Source organism: Ixodes scapularis, unplaced genomic scaffold (assembly GCF_016920785.2).
Source record: "Ixodes scapularis isolate PalLabHiFi unplaced genomic scaffold, ASM1692078v2 PGA_scaffold2__306_contigs__length_199485367, whole genome shotgun sequence".
Lineage (NCBI taxonomy): Eukaryota > Metazoa > Arthropoda > Arachnida > Ixodida > Ixodidae > Ixodes > Ixodes scapularis.
Window position 1 is genome coordinate 157,692,059 of NW_024609857.1, and position 21,570 is coordinate 157,713,628.

The 21,570-nt window shown below is 52.7% G+C and overlaps 1 protein-coding gene across 1 annotated transcript; it reads left to right on the forward strand.

Annotated features, from left to right (window-relative positions):
• Window positions 1–13,981: 13,981 nt before the first annotated feature.
• Window positions 13,982–17,810, forward strand: LOC121836638 (uncharacterized protein K02A2.6-like). Its single transcript, XM_042291601.1, has one exon. It carries the CDS (start codon window positions 14,355–14,357, stop codon window positions 17,808–17,810), a length of 3,456 nt encoding a protein of 1,151 aa, XP_042147535.1. The 5' UTR covers window positions 13,982–14,354.
• Window positions 17,811–21,570: the final 3,760 nt, after the last annotated feature.

Here is a 21,570-nt window from a genome sequence, read left to right on the forward strand (position 1 = left end):
AGCAGGCAAGGGCTTCGGAGTTCATTTACAAGCTGTTCTAGCTCTGTCAACGTGATCTGTTCATTAGGTGGAAGATAAAGAGAGCATACGGTTACCATGATATCGATGTAAATACGTGCAACAACTGCTTCCAAGTTTGACGTTAAAGGAATCTGCTCTGAAGGACACGATGGCTGCACAATGAGAGCCACCCCTCCACCTCTCACATCCGGAGGACGATCTTTACGATATAATGCGCATCTGCCAAATTTGAACGAGGCCAACTCGGAAAGGAAGGTTTCCTGAAGACAGGTCACCTCTGGGTCTAGGGCCTGTATTAGATCCTTTAAATCTTCAATGTTTAAGCGTGCTCCTCTGCAGTTCCACTGCACAATATTCACTGGCATTATGCTAGGGCGGTCCTGTTATGCGAGGGCTCTGTTTCTTTTTTTGGTTGCTTGTCAACTTCCATAGGGGTAGCCTGATCTGCAGGATCAGTGCAGGATTCAGCCATCCCTCCTTGTACACCAGGGGCTTCATGATGCGAGCAGGATGCACCACGATTACACTCGGATGCATCCAGAGCATTTGATTGAGGTGTACTATGTTGTTTTTCATGTAGTATGGGAAGGTCGAACACAACCTTTTGGGAGCGTCCAAATGAAGGTGACTTGTTAGATGTCACCTTCTCCTGAACCTTGGCGTTGGGAGTGGCCGATGTGCTGGCAGCGCTCCCAGAGTGATGAGAAGAGGAGGATGCGGAGCCCCGAGGTGCCTCCTCTGCAAGCCGTCGGGGTTGCGAGAGACCACTGAGACGCATCGACGTGTCGGTTGTTTGCGTCATGGGAGTCTGTAAGGGTGTGTTATCCACCCTTGGTTTTGCAAGGAAAGGGGGGCTAAATGGGGCCACAATATCCTGAGCGGAGTATTGTGTATCCACAGAGGTCTTTGGCGGAGCAGCCCCCCTGGCTGCCGCCTCAGCATACGTGCCTCCTTGCAGGAAGGAGAGACGCTTACGTGCTTCCTGGTAAGTTAAATTTTCCTTTGTCTTTAGAGTTATTATTTCCTTTTCCTGTTTGAATTTAGGGCACGAACGAGAGTATGCCGGGTGAGTTCCTCGGCAATTCAAGCAGGTGTTTGAGTCACTAGAACAGTTGTCTGTGGGGTGATCGTTGCTTGCACATTTGGCACATGTCGTTTTTCCTCTACACGTGGTTGACCCATGGCCAAAACGTTGGCAGCGGAAGCAACGTCTTGGATTGGGGATGTAGGGCCTCACTTTGCAGTTAAGGTAGCCAGCCTTGACTGCGGAGGGGAGACTTGTTGAGTTGAACGTTAAAACTATATGTTTAGTGTCCCTTTCCTGGCCATCACGACGAAGAGTGATCCGTCGCACAGCGATGACTCCCTGATCTTTAAGACCTTCAAGGATCTCTTCGTTCGGGCTTCCAAGTAGATCATCCTCAGAGATGACGCCCTGCGTGCTATTGAGAGAGCGGTGAATGGTAACAGAAACGGCATAGTCTTGGGTTTCGTTGAGGGCAAGTAATGCAGTACTCTGCTCTGCAGAATGGACTTCAACAAGGAGGTCTCCAGAAAAAAGCTTCTTTGCTTTGAAATTTTTTCCAACTACCATCTCCAAAGTCTTTGCGACTAGGAAAGGAGAAAGTCTTGCAATAAGCGGTTTGTCCTCGTTGTCTGAGTGCTTAACCCAACATTTTGGAAAAGTTTCCGGCGCAGTGGTACGATTCTTAAGAAGTTTGACCTCGGTGCGGGCCCTTTTCAGAGCCCGATCAGTGTTTTTGTTTAGCTTGGAACCCATATAGATGGGAAAAGGAGTTCAGTGCCCGGGTGCACCGCCTACCACGGAGCCCAACAAGGGGGTAGGTAATGTGCCATGGCAAGAAGGGCTTGGCTGACACAATTACTCTACCAGTGCTGCCCGGGCACTATACCCTACTGTGGTTGCAGGGACAGGACGTGTTTCCACCCAAGGTTAGCCCTTGCCGCCAAAGAGGGGTGAAAAGGGAGTAAGAGAAATGAGAGAGAAGAAAAAGAAACAGGAAAGGTAAAAGTGAAAGATCGGAGGGGATAGTAGAAGGAAAGGCGACTAGACTGAATCATCCTGGTCGGGCCTTACCAGGACTCCCGTCTACGAGAAGCGGGAGCCAAAGTGGTGTGTTGCCTCACCCGGGGGGCCCGAAGGGTCCAAACCTACCCCGGGTTCGGCTCAACCACCAGGATGCCCTTTTCCCCGGACACGGGCTCGCCACGCACAGCCAGACGTGGATGGGTTTTAGCCACTTTTTACTCAGTGTCTGTGGTGTCGCCAATGTGGCTGGGGTCCGTGGTGACGCTACTCACCAAGCACCTAGCACCTAAGGTGTAGGCGCCCCCTGCGGAGCTCGGGGTCCGTGGAGACGCCACTCTCCAAACACCTGCTTTCACAGGTGCCCCCTGCGGGGGATAGCCGGATGGTGCCATCTTTCTTTCGTACTACAACCACCGGTGTGGCCCACTCGGAGTGTTGCGTCGCTTACAAAATTCCTTGATTCTCGAGACTCCGCTGCTCCAAGCTCCAAGATGTCCAAGCTGTTCCGTAGAACTCCTCCAGCTTGCCTTGAGAAGCCATCTTGCCCGCTGAACTTCGACTGTAGACCTACCTCGTCGCCAATTGTTAAGTATCCCAGGCAAAGACTCAAGCTCGGCGTAGACAAGCGTCCGGACGTTACTTTAATGGCACCTGGAGTGCCCGTCTCGTGGCCCAGAAACCGTGCACCAGTCTCGTGCTCTTGAGAGCGCGGGACTCCGCTCACGCCATATCCTGGCCACCGGCCAATACATTATACTTGTATATTATTTTTTTTAGGGCAGAACTGTAAACATCCCGAGCTTGGCTGGTATTTAACCGTTTGGCTTTTGCAGAAAGTCTTTTTTTTTTTCTTGTTTCGCAAAGAAAGCAGAGTCTTTGTAAACCATGGATTACCTGAATAGGTGCGCACACAAACTGTAGGAACAAACCTTTTAACTAGATTCATTTTAGTTGTAAATAATGACCAGTTTTCTTCTGCAGATCTGAGGTGAAAATGAATGACGTATTTGTAAAAGAAGATTGCCAACTCGTGGTTTATCGAGATATAATCAGCCCTGTTATAATCGTGAATAATCTTGAAAATGGTATGCTTGCTGTGAGTGGGTAGTGACAAATAAACATGCAGCAGCCTATGACCACTGAGCCCGTCACAGTACTGGATACACCTGACTAGGCCCGGTGGTGCAGTTTGTTTTAAATCGAGAATATTTTCCAAACGAGTTGGTTTATCAACTAGCTGCATAAGGTTTAGAGTAAGACGCATGTCTAGAAAATGTGCAGATGTGGCTCAGCCTACGGATGATAGATTTTACCAGTCAATTTGATGAAAATTATCACATAACAACATATCACTTTTTGGAAAACGACCTCGTATATCAAGTAGAACAGAGCATAGATCAGTATGGAATGATGAAACACAATTTTGTGGCCTATAACAAACGCCCACAATGACCTTATCTGATGGCGTACAAACACATATGCAAGTAAATTCCAAGTCATGATTCGCTAAACAGTTATCGAAAGAAGCTATACAACTTTCTATTGCAGGGGTGGCCAAACCGCGGCTCGCGAGCCGCATGCGGCTCTTCGCTGGTCCAAGTGTGGCTCGCGGATCGCTCGTAAGGAGACCCCTCCCCTTCCGGCCTTTCCGCGTTTCTCAAGGATTTCAGAATAAAAAACAGCTTGCGGTTTGGCAGCTTTGTGCCCCCTATGTACAGTCAAACCGCTTTTCACTCGTATGTTTCCACAGATACTGTTTCTTTCATTCTTCGAGAGAGTTTGCCGGACCCAGGGGGAAGGCATCAAGGACAGGGACTGTCAAACCATGAATGCACTTTTGCTTGGGGTCAAGGAGATGTTCAGTCTTGCGGACTTCGTCACTCGCCGGTGATACTTGTTCCCTTTAGATTACGGATGTTGCCTATCATTTCTTGTTGAAGGTCACGGAAGCCCCAGTTGACGTCATTCATATCACCCCCCCCCCCCCCCCCCCCCCGCGGCTCTTACAAGTATCTTGGTTTTATTTTGCGGCTCATAGGCCGGGTTAGCCCGGCCACCCCTGTTCTATTGCAATAAACACACCGCCACCCGTCTGGCCATGCCGGTCGTGGCGGAAGACTTTGTAATCTAACTTTCGCAGAAACATCTCTTTATCTTCGATTTCAGGGTTCACCCATGTTTTTGTCAAAATGACTATATCTGATGAGCTGTCCTCCAGTACACTGTGAAACTCATCTCGTTTAGGCATGAAGCTGTGAATATTAGTGAAAAGGGCGGGAAGACTTGCTTTTATCGCGCGAGGCAGCATAAGGGAATGACGGTAACGTTTTATTTTAGCCAGAAGCACGTAGCTGTGAAACTTCAACAACAGTTTGAGATTCCGGATTAAAAATGAGACGTTTTTGTCCGCATGCAGTTTGTTAAAACGTATACTTCTATACAGCAAGTTACCTACAATACTCCTACAAAACTCAAAACCTTTGGCACGGGCAACTCGCACAGACGCAGAAAAATCTTCGCCTACAGCGTAATTAAGCGTACAGCGTAAACCTTTCAGTTTAAAATCGGAGGCCAGGATGCTCCTTTGTCTTTAAATCGGGCAAACATGACATGATTGGACTAGATTTCTCGGGCTCGAATTTTTCTAGGTGGTGTGATCTTTCCAAATTTGACGGATCAAGCTGGATTCCTAGCGTGCTCGAAAAAAACTCGATCATTTTTCCTTCTTATTGCCCCCATGTTTCGGTGCAGTTATCTAGGCAGCCAAAGAAAAACAGGTTTTACCTACGAAGCCTATTTTCGTTATCATCGCACTGTTTCAGAATATTCGCTAGGTCGACAGCAAGATTTTCGTCATGAGGGGTTGCAGATGCAGAGTTCGTATCGGCCAACTTGTTTCTACAGGTCTCATCCATGAAAACAGTTGTTGGACAGACAACTCGGTAGCCTTTTGTCCGCTCTTTAATAACGGGACTGTTGCCAGCAAGTTTGTCTGTGCAGCCTCGATTCTATGAACAGCAGCAAGAATACTTTCGATTTGCTCACTATCGGTTAGTGGTCCCGGGTTTGCCTCCACGCTTCCGGACATTAACAAAAGGAGCCGAGAAACATAAAAAATGTACTGTCGTGAGAAAAAGTGTGGACAACACGGGAACCAAGATTCCGAAAGCCTTGCTCACCGCTCTGGACGAGCTCGCGTGCTCCGCAGCACGCGCCGTTCGCGCATATCTTTCCCGCGACTCGGTTCAGTTCAGTTCAGAAAACGTTTAATGCCATTAAAGAAAGAGGGGTTGGGGACCGGGGATGTGCGCCGATGACGACTAGGCCTCGGCGCTGGCACGAGGGAGAGGTATTCGGGGGCTAAATGAAGACGTCCAGCTTGGCTTTATGGATAAAATCCAGAAGTCCACGCAGGATCCTTCGTTAGATGTTCTCTGGGCCGGGTGGATGGGTCCACCCCTCCAGGGATGTGATGTCTGCTGGCCGGTGTTTTAACCTTTCGTCTTTGTATTTGGGACATTCCCATAGAAGATGGTGAATGTCTGCCTTGGCGCGCATGTCGTATTGTGTGCAGAGGCCTGATCTTTTGCCCCTACTCCACGATGCGACCCGTGCAGGTGTAAGTGCCGTGTTGGTCCGGACTCTGGTTAAGAGAACTTGCCCTCGCCTTCTGAATCCCCGGTGAGGGAGGTCAGGGAACGGCGGCTCGGTCAGTTTCTCTTCGAGTTCTGCTAAATAGTTTCCTTGATCCGGGCCCCGTCCTCGCCCGGGTCGTATTACTTTGTTTCGCTGTTGGCCCGCGATGCCCGATCACGAGCGATGAGGCCGTAACTGTGGTCATGTTGTGGCTGCGCTTCGTCTGTGCCGTGGGGAAGAATCAAAGACGCGCGGGCCAGGCGGTGAGCTGCTTCATTTCCGGGGATGCCCGAATGACCGGGTATCCACTCTATTCTCGTGTGTGTTCCTCGGGATCGAAGGTTCGAGGCGAGCTTCTTAATCTTCCGGACTGTTCGGCTGGGGCTGCTTTTAGTTCTGCGTTCCTTCACTGCGTTCTGAGAATCTGTAAAGATCCTGAGATTCTCAGGTAGCTGGTCGGGGTGTGCGTTGGCCGTCTCGAGGGCGAGGCGGATAGCTGCGAGTTCTCCCCCTTTGGTAGAGGTGCCAGGGGGAAGGCATTCTGCTTTTTCGAGCAGGAGCGATGGGAACACAACGGCTGCCGTCTTCAGGGGGATGGAGCCTTCCATCGAAGCAGAGCTCGTGTAAGCAGCCACGATCTTGATTCGGTCCCACGATTGCACCATCTTGCAGTGTGCTTTGGCTCTGCGTTCTACTTGTTTGGTGTCCCCCTTCCGAGCGCCGCTGGGCTTGCTTTCGGTGATAGCCGGAAGATCCTCCCATGGTGGGAGCTGTTCAGGCACTTTTGGAAGGTGCTCTATGGGTCTTAGAATAAGCTCCATAATGCTCCTTCCTTGCTGCGTGAGCTTCAGGCGTTCGTCGTGCGCCCTGATCCTGCCCTTGAAGGCGTCAGTTCGTTGATCTGAGCGTACTCTTTTAGTTTACAAAGGGGAGTAAATCTCGGGAGGCCAATGATTACGCGTCTTGCTTGGTTGTTCAGTGTCTCCAGCCGTTTCCATTGAGACTTGTTCAGCCAAAAGTGGCGGGCCCCGTAGCATACACACGATACTACGAGGGCCTTTACCATGTTTCTGGCGATGCGTGCTGTCGCATCTCCTCGTGCGCTGCAGATCTTACGGATAGCGTTGAGCACCGAGTTGCGGTGTTTGATAGTATCTTGGATCCAGATATCGCCTCTCCCGGATTCCTCTATCGTAATTCCAAGAATCTTGATCGACGGGGAGGGTTGGATCTTCTTTGCAGCCAATACGAGATTGAGTTTCTCACTTAGCGTGGCTTTCCTGAGCCTGGGAGTTGTGACTACGGTGTAGTTCGTTTTCTCAGGTGCTGCTTGCATTCCTACCCTGCATATGTGGGACTCAATGGTGTCTAGGCCGGCTTGGAGAGTCTCCTGCTGCTTATCGATGTCTGTTCCTCGTGCCCATTTAGAGATGTCGTCCGCATACACGGTGAAGCCTAGTCCGGGAATCTTGTTGAGTTCATGGGTCAGGGCCGCCATCGCCAGGTTAAAAAGTGTGGGGGAGAAAACGGAGCCTTGTGGGACTCCCACTCGGTTCGCTCTCGGCTCACTCTCGTGCGTGCCGAGGCGCACCGAGAATGTTCTCCCTTCGAGAAAGTTCTTGATAAAATTAAGCGGCCTGCCGGTGATGCCGAACCGACTTGCCTCTCCGATGATTGAAGCGTGGGGAACCGAATCAAATGTTTTTTTTTTTTTTTTATGTCGATTGCTACGATAGTTCTTATGGTTGCGTGCCCCGGGCTGATGCTGCGGATGACGTCTGCCGAAATTAGGGCGAGAGTCTCTTGAGTTCCAAGACAGGGTCTGAAGCCTGTCTGGGCCGGGTGAAAGGCTCCCGAGGACTCCAGGTGCCAGTCGATTCGTGACAGTACCATACACTCCATGACTTTACAAGTGCATGATGTGAGCGATATGGGCCGATAATTGCCGAGTGAGCCTTTGTCCTTGCCGGGCTTAGGGATCGGAACGACTGCAGAGTGGTTCCATTGATCGGGAAGTTTCCCCGTGACCCAGATGTGATTAATCCAGTCGAGGAGTTGCTCCTTGGTGCTCTCAGGAAGGTTCTTCAACATCGTCATCGTGATTTTGTCCTGTCCCGGCGCCGAACGGGATTTCCCTTTGGGGAGGGCCCACTCAAGTTCTCCCGTAGTTAATTCCCGGTCCATGCCGTCGTCTGGAGCGAAGGCTTCTGTGTCGTACGGGGCCAAATAGCTCATCTGGACGGGTCGGGGGAAAATAAGGTCCCCGGCCATCGACGCGAGTTCTTCTTCCGTCTTGTCCATCTTGAGGGCGAGCATGAGCCTTTCGTCTTTTTCCCGAGCAGGTCTCGACTTTTTGCCCAAAGCTTGGCAATTGACGCCTTGTCAGAAAGGGAAGAGCTGTACTGTAGCCAACGGTTGGTGTCTAGTTGTTGGGCGTAATGTTTGGCCTCCACCGTGGTGCGCGTAATCGCTCGCCTAGCTCGCGGCGTTTTACGTCCCTTGCGGTACTGCTGCACCGCTTAGAGGCGCTTGGCCCACAAGCGTAATAGGTAGAGGTCAGGAGTCGGAGCGCCTTCTTCGACATTCGATTCTATTGTGGCTGCCTTCATGGCGCTTTTGAGAAGACTTTCAAAGCTGGATCCCGTGCACTCGTGTTCTTCTAGCGCGGTCCTAAACTTATCCCAGTGGATAGTCTTGACTACCCTTTTCTTGGTCTTTTCTTTGACCTTTCTTGTAGGCGAAAATTCGAAGAAAATCGGGAAGTGGTCGCTGCCCCAGGGATTCGGGGAGCATTTCCACTTGTGGTGTTGTGTGTGTGTGTTTGATGTCCAGGTGAGGTCCGGGGTTGTGTCTTTCTGCCTGACATCTCCGATCCTCGTTTTGGTTCCTGCCTTGTTGACGAGATGTAAACGGTAAGTCTGCATCTCGCCCAGCAGCTCTTCCGCACTCTCGTGGTTGGAGTCGTAGCCCCACGCCCGGTGGTGAAGATTAAAGTCCCCGGCGTAAAGTTTCTGTTCCCGTGGGTGGAGGTCGATCGTGCGGGTGCGCGATCCACCCGTGGTTGTATATCTTCCTCCTGTAGGGGTCTATAATATATAGAAGTGAAGATGACGTCTTGCTGCCGGACCAAGGCTCGGACCGCCACTACTTCTTGATTTTCATTGTAGTAAGGTGTAAGGTCTATTTGGTACTGGGGCCAGTCCGTTTTGACATAAACAACAACCTTCCCCGGGAAGTTAGCTAATTGACCTGGGCGTTTTGATGTAATTGATGTGCTGGTGTAGGCCGTGTAGCCTGTAAAGTTCATGTCGGTGATGTTGGTTTCCTGAAGAAGTAACGCGTCAGGTTTCTCATCAGGCTTATCTAACAGTCGTGCCCTGAGCTCCGCCGCCCGGTTTGCGCAGCCCCAGGCAGTTCCACTGAAGCACTCTTGTCATGCTTTGATGAAGGTTGATGTGAGTGCTCTCATCTGGCTGAAGGCTGATTTGTAGTGATTATTCTCTTCTTGCTGAACTTGGGCTATGGCCTTGAGGCGGTCCAGTTCGGCTTTGAGGAATGCGCAGGTGTTGCGCAATTCTTGGACTTCTGGTGCCGGCGGCGGTGGAGTTTGAAGTGCTGCAGGGTTCTTGCCTTCCTTGAGCAAGTCGGCCCACAGAGAGGAGGCGCTGGGTGGGACTGGCGTCATGACTTCTCTGTTCGCGATCTCCCGTTGTTGTTGGAGCTTATGCACCTCCTCGTACTTTCTTAATTCCTCGCGCATTTTTTTGTTCGTTCCTTGCCGGGTCGGGCACGCACGGTCTGGGCCAATATGTCCCGCCTTCTTGCATCCTTGGCAGAAAGGTGCGTTGGGAGTGGGACCCTGTTGATTTGGGTCGTGGTGGTTACCGCATGTGGTGCAGGCTGTAGCATTCGGGCATATGTCCGACTTGTGTCCAATACGGTGGCAATTTGTACATGTCACTGCTTTTGGTTTGTACGGGAAGACCCGCATGTACCGCTTTCCATATAGGACGGAGCGCGGCAGCTTTTCGCCGTCAAGCGTGAGCACTGCTGTGTTGCATTTTCCCAGGCGCCGGGCAGCAACCACGTGGATTTTCTCTGATTCTAGTTCAAGGTTAAGGACATCGTCCTGGGGGTCCTGTTCCTTTGTGTAAATCCCGTAGATTACACCTTTGGAGTAAGTGTTGCCGTACGTGCGAAAAACTTGTACGGGAATTGTTTTGTCCTCAATCTTAACTTCTGTTATTTTCTCGAGGAATTCTGCCACCTCTTTCGAGTCGGTCTTGACCGAGATCGTGTTGGCTTTCTCGATTAGATGCATGGTGAACGGTGCGTTCTTCTGTGTGCCCAAGATGTGCATCTTGAGCTGGGGTTGAAGTGGCTTGATCGGTATACGTGATCTCGTCAGGCGGATCTTGTATTCGAACTGTCGACGGCATTGCCGAGATGTAGCGGCGGCGACGGCAGCTGGCTGTGTTGGGTCTCCCCTGACCCTTTTCCTTTTCTTTTTGTTCGTGACGACTGTCCAGTCGTTCTCTGGTAACTGTTCTTCGGCCGCAGCTTGTGCCAAGCCTACGGTGTTCTTGATTTCTGACGTAGCTTGCGTCTCGCCGTGTTGCCGACTCGTCGCGGCTTTGTCAGACGTAACGTCTGGAAGTGCAGGCGTAGCGGCTGGCACCACCGGTACCGGCGGAACCATCTCGCTTGCGACCGACATTGGGGTACTTGCCGGTGTCTTCTTGGCCGCCGGTTTCTTCTTCTTTGCCTTGGCTGCGGGAACTATATTGTGAGATTCGCCTAGAATGCTCTTGAAGATGTCGAAGAGGCTGCATGTCCTTTGGGATGGTCGAAAGGAGAGCCCTCGGGGCTTGCTCGGCTGAGGGCGCCGTGCTAGCGGAAGGAAATGTGGCTCGCTCACTGAATTTAAATAGAGTGGGAACCTCGAAGGTCAGTTTCTTTAGTATCGAGGGCGTACTGGCCTGGCTTGCTTTCCCCGTCGTGTCGGCGACGGGTCCGGCGTTGCCTTGTCCGGCGGCAGCGGTCCTCGTGTCCATGGCTTCTGTTTAGTCTTGGCCAGGCTGGCTAGAAGTATTGGTCGCTTCTTCTTGATTCACCGGAGGATTAGGGCCTCCATGAAGTTCAAAAGAAGGGGCCAAATTTGGTAGCACGGGGCTGGGCTTGGCGCCGAGCATTTCTTGATCGGAGAGCATGAAAAACACAGCCGTTCGCTACGGTGTCGTCTTCTTTCTCCCGCGATTCGGCGACGCGTTAAAGACTGTCGCTTGTAGGAAGCGAGCAAGCCGGCCGAGTTGCGGCGGTCGCCTATTGTTCGCCGCGACCTAGCGGTAGCCGCCGCAGGAGCATCGGGGAGCAATGCCGACGAACAGCACGGCGGACAGTGTCCCCGTCGTGATTACGAAGGAATTTAAGGCAGTTACGAATTCGGAAAGTTCCTTCGGTAGCCGCTGCCGTCGGCGCAAAATCATCAGGAAGTAATAGTAATGAACACCACAGAGCACAGTGGGCGATTACGAATCCGGAAAGCTTCTTCGGTAGCCGGTGCAGAATCATCGGGGGAAGCAATGGCGATGAGCAGCACAGCGGACAGTGTTCCCGGGGTGATTACGACGGGGTTTAAGGCGGTTACGAATCCAGAAAGCTTCTTTCGTGGTGCCAGTATGACGAAGGAAAACTCCTTCGTGAATCTGGCCACGTGTACGACGTGAAGGAGGTCCGTTTCGACGGACAAGTGGATGTCACGGAGCGCCGTACTCCGCTAACAAAATTAAGCGCGCCCGCAAAAAAATGTAGTTGGCGTTGAGTCGACTGTGGTAATTATGTAAGTTTATTTCTGAATCAGCTTGACAATAACTGGGCGATATTTTTGCGCCGTTCCGTGATTCCCACTACTATCTTCCTGTAGGCTGATGGGAACATCCAGGGTAGGCTTAGGTGGGCGACCGCATTCCGCTTCTCGATTCCGGTGAAGTATTTGCTGCATACTTTAGAGTTTGTCGTCGGTGTCGATGCTGTTCCATCGTCGCTAGAATAGAAAAAAGTTAATTGTATTATTCATCAGCAGCTCAAACAATACGCGAACTGGAAGGTAAAAAACGCCACTAACCTGTATGGACGCACAAGTCGCGCCCAGGTCCCGCAGTACCCCGCCTCGTACGGCTTCGAATGGACGATGTATTACTTCGTGCCGTGCGCGATCTTCGACGTTCTGTTGCAGCCGACCACGCAGCAATTGTTGCAGCTTTCTCGGTGCGGAATAGCCATCTCAGAAATTACAGCGCTAACCCACTACAACGCACAACCAACGCAGGGACTGGCAGAAGCTCCCCGATGCAACTGACCGGTTTGCCGCTAGGGGCGCCCTGGTCGGGGCTGGAATTAGATCCGCACGGTTCCTATGTTGATGCAGCCGCAATGAATTGTAGAACTTGTATTCGCGTACTCGAGGCAGCCTTGGGCTTCCTTCCGAATGATGATGCACGCGCGGTAAAGTGGTGAATGACGAGCAAAAAGAAAACGCCAAATAAGAAAGAAATATTTATTCAACCCCCCTCCCAAGAAAAAACAAGAAACAAAACGGAAGGAAAAAGAGGCGCTGGTTCAGTTTGGGTGGCTAATACTTCGTCATGTTTCCGTTAGCCTGAATCAGTTCTGCCACACGGCGTGGCATAGAATCATAAAGTGAGGCCACCAACTCTGGCTGTGCACGAAGCGCCTCCCATTCCTCTTTGACAACGTTCCAGAGCGTCTCCGACATAGCGCTTCAGAGGCTTTGTGCTGCAAGGCGGCCTTTCATCCACCCCCACACGCTCTCGATGGGGTTCAGGTCCGGCCCGACCGGTGGCCACTGCAGCGTGCGGACTGCACGGTCCTCCAGTAGGGCGCTGACAGAACGCGCTGTGTGAACTGGGCTTCTGTCGTGCTGCAGCAGACAGCAGCCGTCTTCGAAGGGTCCATCCAGAATATATGGAACCAAGACGTTGTCAAGTATTTCGCAGTAGCACTGTGCGTTAAAGCTGCCCTCAATCCGCACAAGAGGGCCAAGGCCGTCTTTGCTCATGGCGCCCCAAACGCCAACTGCGCATCGGCCGCTTGACAGGACACTGTGGGTGTACTGGACCATATACCTAATATAAGAATAGAAAAGAGGGCAAAAACGGGTGAACCAGATTAATAGAGCTGTTTTAATCATACATCTTAATAAATAAAAAGATTGTCTTTAAATTTGGAACAAACAGGAGGACTGAACGTCTTGGGGAAATACATATTCCTTCAGCAAAACAAAATAAAAAAAAAATAAAAATGCATGTTTCAATTGTATGAACACTAAGTAAAAACAGCGAACCCGCCACGACTCCTACGACAAGTTTCAGTTGAGGTAAAAATTTACTTTAAAAAAAGTTACGAAGGCTGGGATGGACAGTAGTGCATTAGATAAATGCAAGTAAAAATCTGTATAGTGGTTGTCGGCGAGCATATCACAAATAGTATACGCTGCATCTGTAATGCTGGACCATTGTAGCACTCGTGCTCCGTTACTATAAAATTTTTGTAGTTACCATCACTAAACAAAATTATGTATTATTACAACCTGCAGTTAAACGGCCGCCAGACGCGCCGCTGCTGGTCCCACCGGCTTGAGAAGGTCGACTCGTCGCTGAATATAACTTCTCGCCAGTTGTCCACTGTTATGTTCGTGTGTTTAGTACATCCGCATGGCGGTGCCAGCGGCGAGCAGTCTGGCAACCGGGGATGCATGCGCCATCACGTTCTGCGCTGCTGCGCGTGTGGAACATCAAGTCGGACACAGACCGTTGTTGGAGCTAGTCTGGCCCGCAATAAATGTTGACGCCACGGAGTGTTTGTTTCCGCGAACCCGACATAACAGTGGCGACGAAGACGGGATCCCTTCAGGACGGCGGCACTGCGGCCGCCAAGGAAAGCTAACTCCGTTGCCCGGCCGCTCAGCATGGCCACCGCTCCCACCGAGGCCTACATCGAAGCTTTCGACTTCTCCCGACCTGAGGACTGGGGGGATTACGCACAGCGGTTCGAATTCTTCCTGGATGCGCAAGGTATCACAGATGCCGGTAAGAAGCGGGCGACGTTCCTCAGCCGTTGCGGCTCCGCTACGTTCCAGTTGGCCAAAGCGCTCGTGGCGCCGGCCCCGCTCGGGGATACGCCCCTCGAAACAATCCTCACCGCGCTGAGGGAGCACCTGGCCCCGAAACCTCCAGAGCTTGCGAGGCGACACGAGTTCCATCGCCGTGACCAGGCACAGGGAGAGTCTGCGGCGGCCTACCTCGCTGCCCTTCGTACCACAGCGCAGCATTGCCAGTTCACCGCCCTCGACACTGCGCTCCGGGATCGTTTTGTGTTCGGGTTGCGGAGCGACAAAGTGAAGCAACGACTCTTGGCTAAAAAAGAAGTGACCCTCGCCAGTGCTGTCGAGGAAGCAATCGCTGCCGAGGTCATCGACCGGGAAGCCTGCCGCGACTCCCGCCCAAGCGTAAGCGCACCACGCATCGAGCCCGTGCACCAGGGGACAAGCGCGGGTATCGACAACGAGCAAGACGCCGCCGAGGACGTCTTGCGCCTAAGGATAGACCAGCGGAGGGACCCGGAAGGAATGGGAGGCGCCTTCTGTGCTGGCTGCGGAGGCTCCCACGAACGGCGGCTGTGCCGTTTCCGGGATGCCCAGTGCAGGGGCTGCGGAAAAACGGGTCATATACTTCGAGTCTGCCGGTCCCGAAGGCCACGGGACTACCGCCAGAATTCTGAGACGGACTGCAAGACGCCTCGCGTCAGGGCCACGACTCGCACAAACATTGCCTACTGCGACGATCAAACCGTGACTGCTATCCACGATGTGCCCGCGCCGGCCCTGAGGAAGATACATGTGGAGGTCATGCTCGAGGGCAAGCCATGCCAAATGGAGGTGGATTCTGGGTCAACTTTTTCGCTCATTTCTGAGGCCACAGCCAGGCGGATCTTCCCAAATGGCTGCTTGCCAGCCCTGAAACCACTGGATATCACGATGAAGGACTATCAGGCCAACCGCATCGCAGTGCATGGCTATGGCATGTTCAGGGTGAAATTCAAGGACTTTGATGGCCTATTGCGTCTCGTCATCGTCAAGGGTGAGCGTCAGAGCCTCCTGGGGCTGGACTGGTTCCCAGCCCTGGGCATCAACATCATAGGAGTGCAGCACATCACCCAGCCATCTCATGCGATCAGTAACATCCTTAAGGAATTTGGGTCCGTGTTTGATGGAGCGTTGGGATGCTACAAAGGACCACCTGTGCAGTTTTCACTCAATCCTGAGGTCATGCCCGTGCGGTTGAAGGCAAGAAGAGTACCCTTTGCTCTTCGGCCAAAAATCGATGCCGAGCTAGACAAGCTCATACAACAAGGGGTGCTGGAGCCTGTGGATCAAGCTAAATGGGAAACACCTATTGTCACGCCCTTGAAGGCAAATGGGGATGTGCGTATCTGTGCAGACTACAAGTGCACGATTAATAGGGCATTGCAACAACATGCATACCCAGTGCCAGTCGTGAGCCATCTCCTGGCAGCCCTTGGAGGTGCCACAATCTTTGCAAAGCTTGATTTGGCACAGGCATATCAGCAGCTGCCAGTGACCGAAGAAGCAGCAGAGGCCCAGACCATCGTAACTCATCGGGGAGCTTTCCGCGTCCGCAGGCTTCAGTTTGGGGTCTGTGTCGCACCCGGCATCTTCCAAAGTCTCATGGAAAACCTCCTGAGGGGACTATCGGGTGTCATCGCTTATTTTGATGACGTGATTATTGCTGGAGCCTCACAGGAAGAACTGCTCGTTCGCCTGCGTGACGTTCTACGGCGGTTTCAAGCCGTAGGGCTCAAGGTCAAGAAAGAAAAATGCCAACTCGGTGTGACACAAGTAGACTTTTTAGGGTTTCGAGTTGACGCTGAGGGAATACATCCGACACCGGGAAAGACCGAGGCCATCATGAATGCCCCATGCCCTGCAAACAAGACTGAACTACAGGCATCCCTGGGACTCCTCAACTTCTACCATGCTTTCCTACCCCACAAGGCAACCATTGCAGAACCACTGCACCGTCTATTGAACAAGAATGCTAAGTGGGCCTGGGGCCGAACACAACAGAGAGCCTTTGGCATCTTGGCATCCAACCAAGTCTTAACACACTTTGATGAAAAGAAACCCTTGATCCTGGCTTGTGATGCCTCCCCATACGGAATAGGAGCTGTGCTGAGTCACCACATGCCTGATGGGAAAGAAGCACCTATCGCATTCTATTCCAGGACACTGTCTACCACCGAGCGCAATTATGCTCAGATTGATAAGGAGGCGCTTGCAGTGGTCGCAGGTGTAAAAAAGTTTCATGACTACGTATGGGGCCGCCAATTTCAGATCCACACGGACCACAAGCCACTTCTGGGGCTGTTCACCCCAGACCGTCAGACACCGCAGATGTTGTCACCACGGATGCTGCGCTGGTCGATATTTCTAAATGGGTACCAGTACTCTCTCCTCCATCGGCCGGGGAAGCGGCTGGGCCACGCAGACAGCCTCAGCAGAATTCCCCTAATGCAACAGCACCAGGACGACCCGGCCCCAGCAGAGATCATTATGCTCCTGGACATGCTCCCAGAACCTCCACTCCAAGCCGCTGACATCGCCACACAGTCTGCAAGGGACCGTACCATGTCTCGTGTACTCAACTGGGTGTGGAAGGGGTGGCCACCAAGGCACAGCATCACTTCTGAGTTTACACCATTCGTGTCAAGGCAACATGAGCTGTCTGCCCACAAAGGTTGTTTACTGTGGGGTGACCCTGTGGTGATACCGCTGAAGCTACGGTCCCGGATTCTCGAAGCCTTGCACGCCGGACATCCAGGAATTGTTCGGATGAAGGCACTTGCCCGCAGCTATGTATGGTGGCCAGGAATGGATGCGGCTATCGAGGAATGGGTGCGACGATGTTCTCCCTGCCAGGAAACACGGCCAGAGATGCCCCGAGCACCAGTCCATCCATGGGAGACGACCCGGGCGCCGTGGTGTCGCCTGCACATTGATTTCGCTGGGCCGTTCCAAGGAAAGACATTCCTGATCATAGTGGACTCCTATTCAAAGTGGCTGGAGGTCATCGCAGTGTCATCCATGACATCGCTCACCGTGATCAATGCCTTACGGAGGCTGTTCGCAACACATGGTCTTCCAGACACAGTAGTGTCGGACAATGGGCCTCAATTTACGTCCGCCGAGTTCCGGGAGTTTCTTGAGGCCAACCTGATCCGCCATGTGACATCTGCACCTTTTCATCCATCTACAAATGGCCAGGCTAAAAGGATGGTGCGAACCACCAAGGAGGCTCTGTCGCGCATTGTGCAGGGAGATTGGTCACGGCGACTGGCAGATTTCTTGCTACAGCAGCATGTAACTCCACACTCAAGCACGGGGCGATCACCGGCCGAACTGTTAATGGGCCGCCGGGTATCGACCATGCTGGACCGGCTGCATCCCGACAGGGCTCCGGCCAAGTCATCCCAGCAAACAGGACTGCTGCCATTGCCACGCTCATTCCTGCCTGAGGACCCTGTATTTGCACGCAACTATGGCCGTGGCCCCCCATGGGTCCCCGCTGTGATTGGCCGAGCGACCGGGCCAATCTCCTACGAAGTGACCCTCTCAGATGGCAGTGTGTTGCGGCGGCACGTTGACCAGCTCCGGCGCCGGGCAATGGCGCCTTGCACAAGCGAGGGACCGGCACCAACAGAACAACAGCCAGAGGTCTACCCCACACAAGGGCCATCACCAAGGGAAGTTTATCCTCGACAAGGGATACCTCCAGGGCAAGTGAGCAATGAACCAGCCGAGAGTTCGTTGGAAGAGCAGCCAACGGCTGAACCCTCTGCAGGCGACAGAACCATGTCCCAACCTGTGCCAACGACCGCACCACGGCCAGTGTTGCCGGAAGGACTAGAGGGGGATCCTGAACCAGCGACCCTGCGCCGTTCGCAGCGAGCTCGGAAAACCCCATCCCGCCTGCGAGACTTTGTGCTGGCACTGGCCGAGTGTTGAGCCTGACCTTAGGGGGAAGGGGTGTTATGTTCGTGTGTTTAGTACATCCGCATGGCGGTGCCAGCGGCGAGCAGTCTGGCAACCGGGGATGCATGCGCCATCACGTTCTGCGCTGCTGCGCGTGTGGAACATCAAGTCGGACACAGACCGTTGTTGGAGCTAGTCTGGCCCGCAATAAATGTTGACGCCACGGAGTGTTTGTTTCCGCGAACCCGACATAACATCCCGGGCTGTCCATTGCCCGGGATGTCATTGCCCGGGCTGTCCATTCTTGGACAGCCCGGGCAAATTCGAGCCGAAGGCGCCTCTGCCGCTCTGTGAGGTGCGGCTTTTGCGCTGGCACGCAGTTCTTCAGACCAGCTTCTCTGAGCCTTCGCCGGATAGTTGAACACGATATGTTTAAGTTCCGTTCACTGCGGATGTCCTTCGCGCGGACGAAAGGACCAGCGACTACGCAGGCGATGATTAGTCGATCAGTCTCTTCATCGGTTGATCTTATTTTTTTCTTGGCCTTCCGCTGCGCTGGTCATCCGTAAGTCGCCTGTTATCACGATATGCACGGATAATTCGATTTACCGCTTTTAGTGATCTGCCAGACGTTGGCAGATTTCTCGCTGCGAGACACCTTGTATGCAGAGCTCAACAATGCGTTTTCTTGCTTCGATGGTAACTGGCGGCAGCATTCTCGCAGAAGATAAAACCAAGCAAGAATACCTCATATATATAGCTTTTGCGGCATGATCTTGTCCGGTCGCTGACCAGAGCTGCGCAAGCTTTGTGGTGGCCATTGCTGCCTAATGCACGTTAGCGTGGTTCACCAATGACTGTGATTAAGTCCCGGTATCCTGCTGAACGCGCTCCCCCGTGATATCGCATTCCTTCCTAGCGGTATCGAGTGTGCGTCAGTGAGCCCCCGCCGCGACTCTCATAGATTACGTGCTGGGGGCTTACGAACACCCGCGTTTTGCGCGTATTCATCTGTGCCTCAGCTAGGAGACAGTTTTACCTACTGCTTTAAGGACACAATAAGCGGCACTATTGCGCACTGTGGGTGGTTGTCGCGTGTTCGTATCACTCAAAGGGGCTATGCAAAAATTTTAACGTTGAAATAATTTGCAGCTTGTAATTTTTATATAGTTGATAGCGTCATAAAGAATCGAAAAAGCATCATTTTCCCGCAAAATGTTGCACTTCTGTTGTGTAATCACAAAACAGAAATGTAAATATTTCCCCCTCTGCAGCCGTGCGCGGCGGCCATGGGAAACGCGCCGTGACGGTGACGCGGGGATCACTGCAGCTTAGCGCCTCACGAAGAGCAGTAGAGAGAGAAAGAGTAAACATCCTTGGGGAGAGCGAACGGAAACCGGTGCACCCTCACGTCGACGTCACTGAGCACGTCATTCGGAGAGTTGAGGGGTGCCGGAAACTTGAATCTTTATTATTGTTTAAAATTATAATTAGGGCACACAGACTAAATCGCTTTTCCTGTTCTTTACTTTAGAAGTGTCGGAGAACAACTCCTATAATTATTTGGCCATTGTCCGGAAATCGTTGCATAGCCGCTTTATTCTATGGCTTTCGGTACAAGTCATGAGTTGATGTCAAACTGACCATTTTAAGGTCACTTCGCGAACAACCATGCTGAGAATTTGTGGCCAGTACCATGTTTGTTTTCTTGACTTTTTGACCCTTTACAACGCGTGCATAATAAATTGAGCAGCAGCTGTTTGCATTGTAGCCGGGCCAAATTTAGGAGGGGAAGCTTAAAAATAACGAATGGAGGGAGGCGACAGTTTTGAACGCGTCGCCGAGTCGCGGGAAAGATATGCGCGAACGGCGCGTGCCGCGGAGCACGCGAGCTCGTCCCGAGCGGTGAGCGAGGCTCTCGGAATCTTGGTTCCCGGGGCGGCACCTAGCGCCCATTTAATCGCTCAGGAGCGCATCGCGTTGAACCGAGCGAACGAGTGGGCCGGCAGATAACAAAGGACGCGCGTGCGCATTGCGCGGGTCTCAGCACCAGGCGCCGCGCCGTTAGGGAGCGCAGCGATGCAATGCGGTCGAGTACTGCAAACAGTAAAATCACAGCCACTTTCGTCGTGAAAGGTCATTGAAGCACGACATCGGAATCAAAGAGTCAGATTTCTACTTCGGAAACAAACTGCATCGGAAGGTAACCGACCTGAAGAAGGGAGAGGTTTTGCGTCGTTGTTTGTCTGGTGTTTGTCGTGCCCCATCTGGACATCCACTCCGGTAGGCTTATATAGCCACCCGTCGGGATTGGAACCCTGTGATGTTCCAGTGCTTGATTGTTGCCAGATGCTGATGTTGAACGTTTCCTGGTGAATCCAAGTTGGTGGCGAAAACGTCCGAGGAAATTTCGTGACTCTTTCGATGACGATAGATGACTTGTCCCAAGCCAGAAGTTGACGATGCAGCAGATTTCCAGGCTGGATCGTGAAAAGGGCCGTGGTCACCAACACCTGAAGAAGGGAGAGGTTTTGCATTGGGTTGTTTGTCTAGCGACGCCTTGCCGAGCGTGTTAGGTAATTACTGTTAAATACGAGATGTAGACCTTCGATGGTTGTCTAATCGATTTATTCTGATGGAGCCTCCGATTGAGCCTGGCGCAGCGTTCCTGGCCTGGCGTTGACTGCTCGCGCCCCGCGGCTCTCAAGCGCTCGGTGCGAGCGCAGCCGATGGTCACGAGCCGATGGGCGCCAGCTTGCCAGCCGCTACATAACACCCCCTCCAACTAGTCGTTGCTCCCGTAGCGTTGCGGTTGTCGTCGCGCTCGAGTGCCCCTCCGGGTACCAGTGAAAGGGCCAGCGTCTGCCATCGAAGGAGCTGACGCTGGTTCGCGAGGAAACGCCGCCGCCCTGCTACTGTCTCGCTGGGGTGATGCGTCTACTCGAGCTGGAGTATCTTCGCCGGGAGATGGTGCCCGTGGTGGAGTTGGACTCTGGTCAATCTTGAGGTCCCACACAGGAGACGGAGTCTTCGCTTCTTGTTGAGTGCTGGCTGCTGTACATCGCTGACGTGTGTGGTTGGTATGCCGGCGTACCGAACCTTCATCTGTGTTCACCATCCATGAACGGAGGCCCATCTGACGTTCGATTACGCCAGGAACCAGCCTTTGCCGTGTGGAAACTTCTTAGTCCAGACCGACTGTCCCACGCTCAGTTCCCGTGCGTTAGTGACGCTTTCCGTGCGGACGGGCTCTTCAGAAAGTACAGTTCTTAATCGTTCAAGAGCTGATGGAAGTTCCCTGCCATAAAGCAACCATGCTGGCGTTTTTCCCGTTGCAACGTGAATAGTGGTGTGCTGTTTGAATAAAAACCTGGCCAACGCACAATTCAGCTCTTCCTTTCCCTTCTTCCCGAGTGCCAGTTTCAGCTCCTGTACCATGCGCTCCGCCTGGCCATTAGTGGCGGGATGGTACGGCGCACTAGTTACAGCGATGATCCCGTTGTTTCGGTAAAATGTTTTCATCTCCTCGGAAACTAGCGCCGCGCCATTGTCCGACACAATCTTCCTTGGTAGTCCAAACGTTACAAAAATGGTCCGTAACTCTTTAATGATGGCGGCCGATGTCATGTTGCGGACCACGCGCACTTCCAGCCACTTCGTGAACGCGTCCACCACAACCAGAAAAACATGACCCACGACGGGACCTGCAAAGTCCAGGTGAACAGTGTCCCACGGCTCGGTTGGCCTATTCCACACAGGGATCGGTTCCTTCGCTGGTGACTTCCGGTGTATC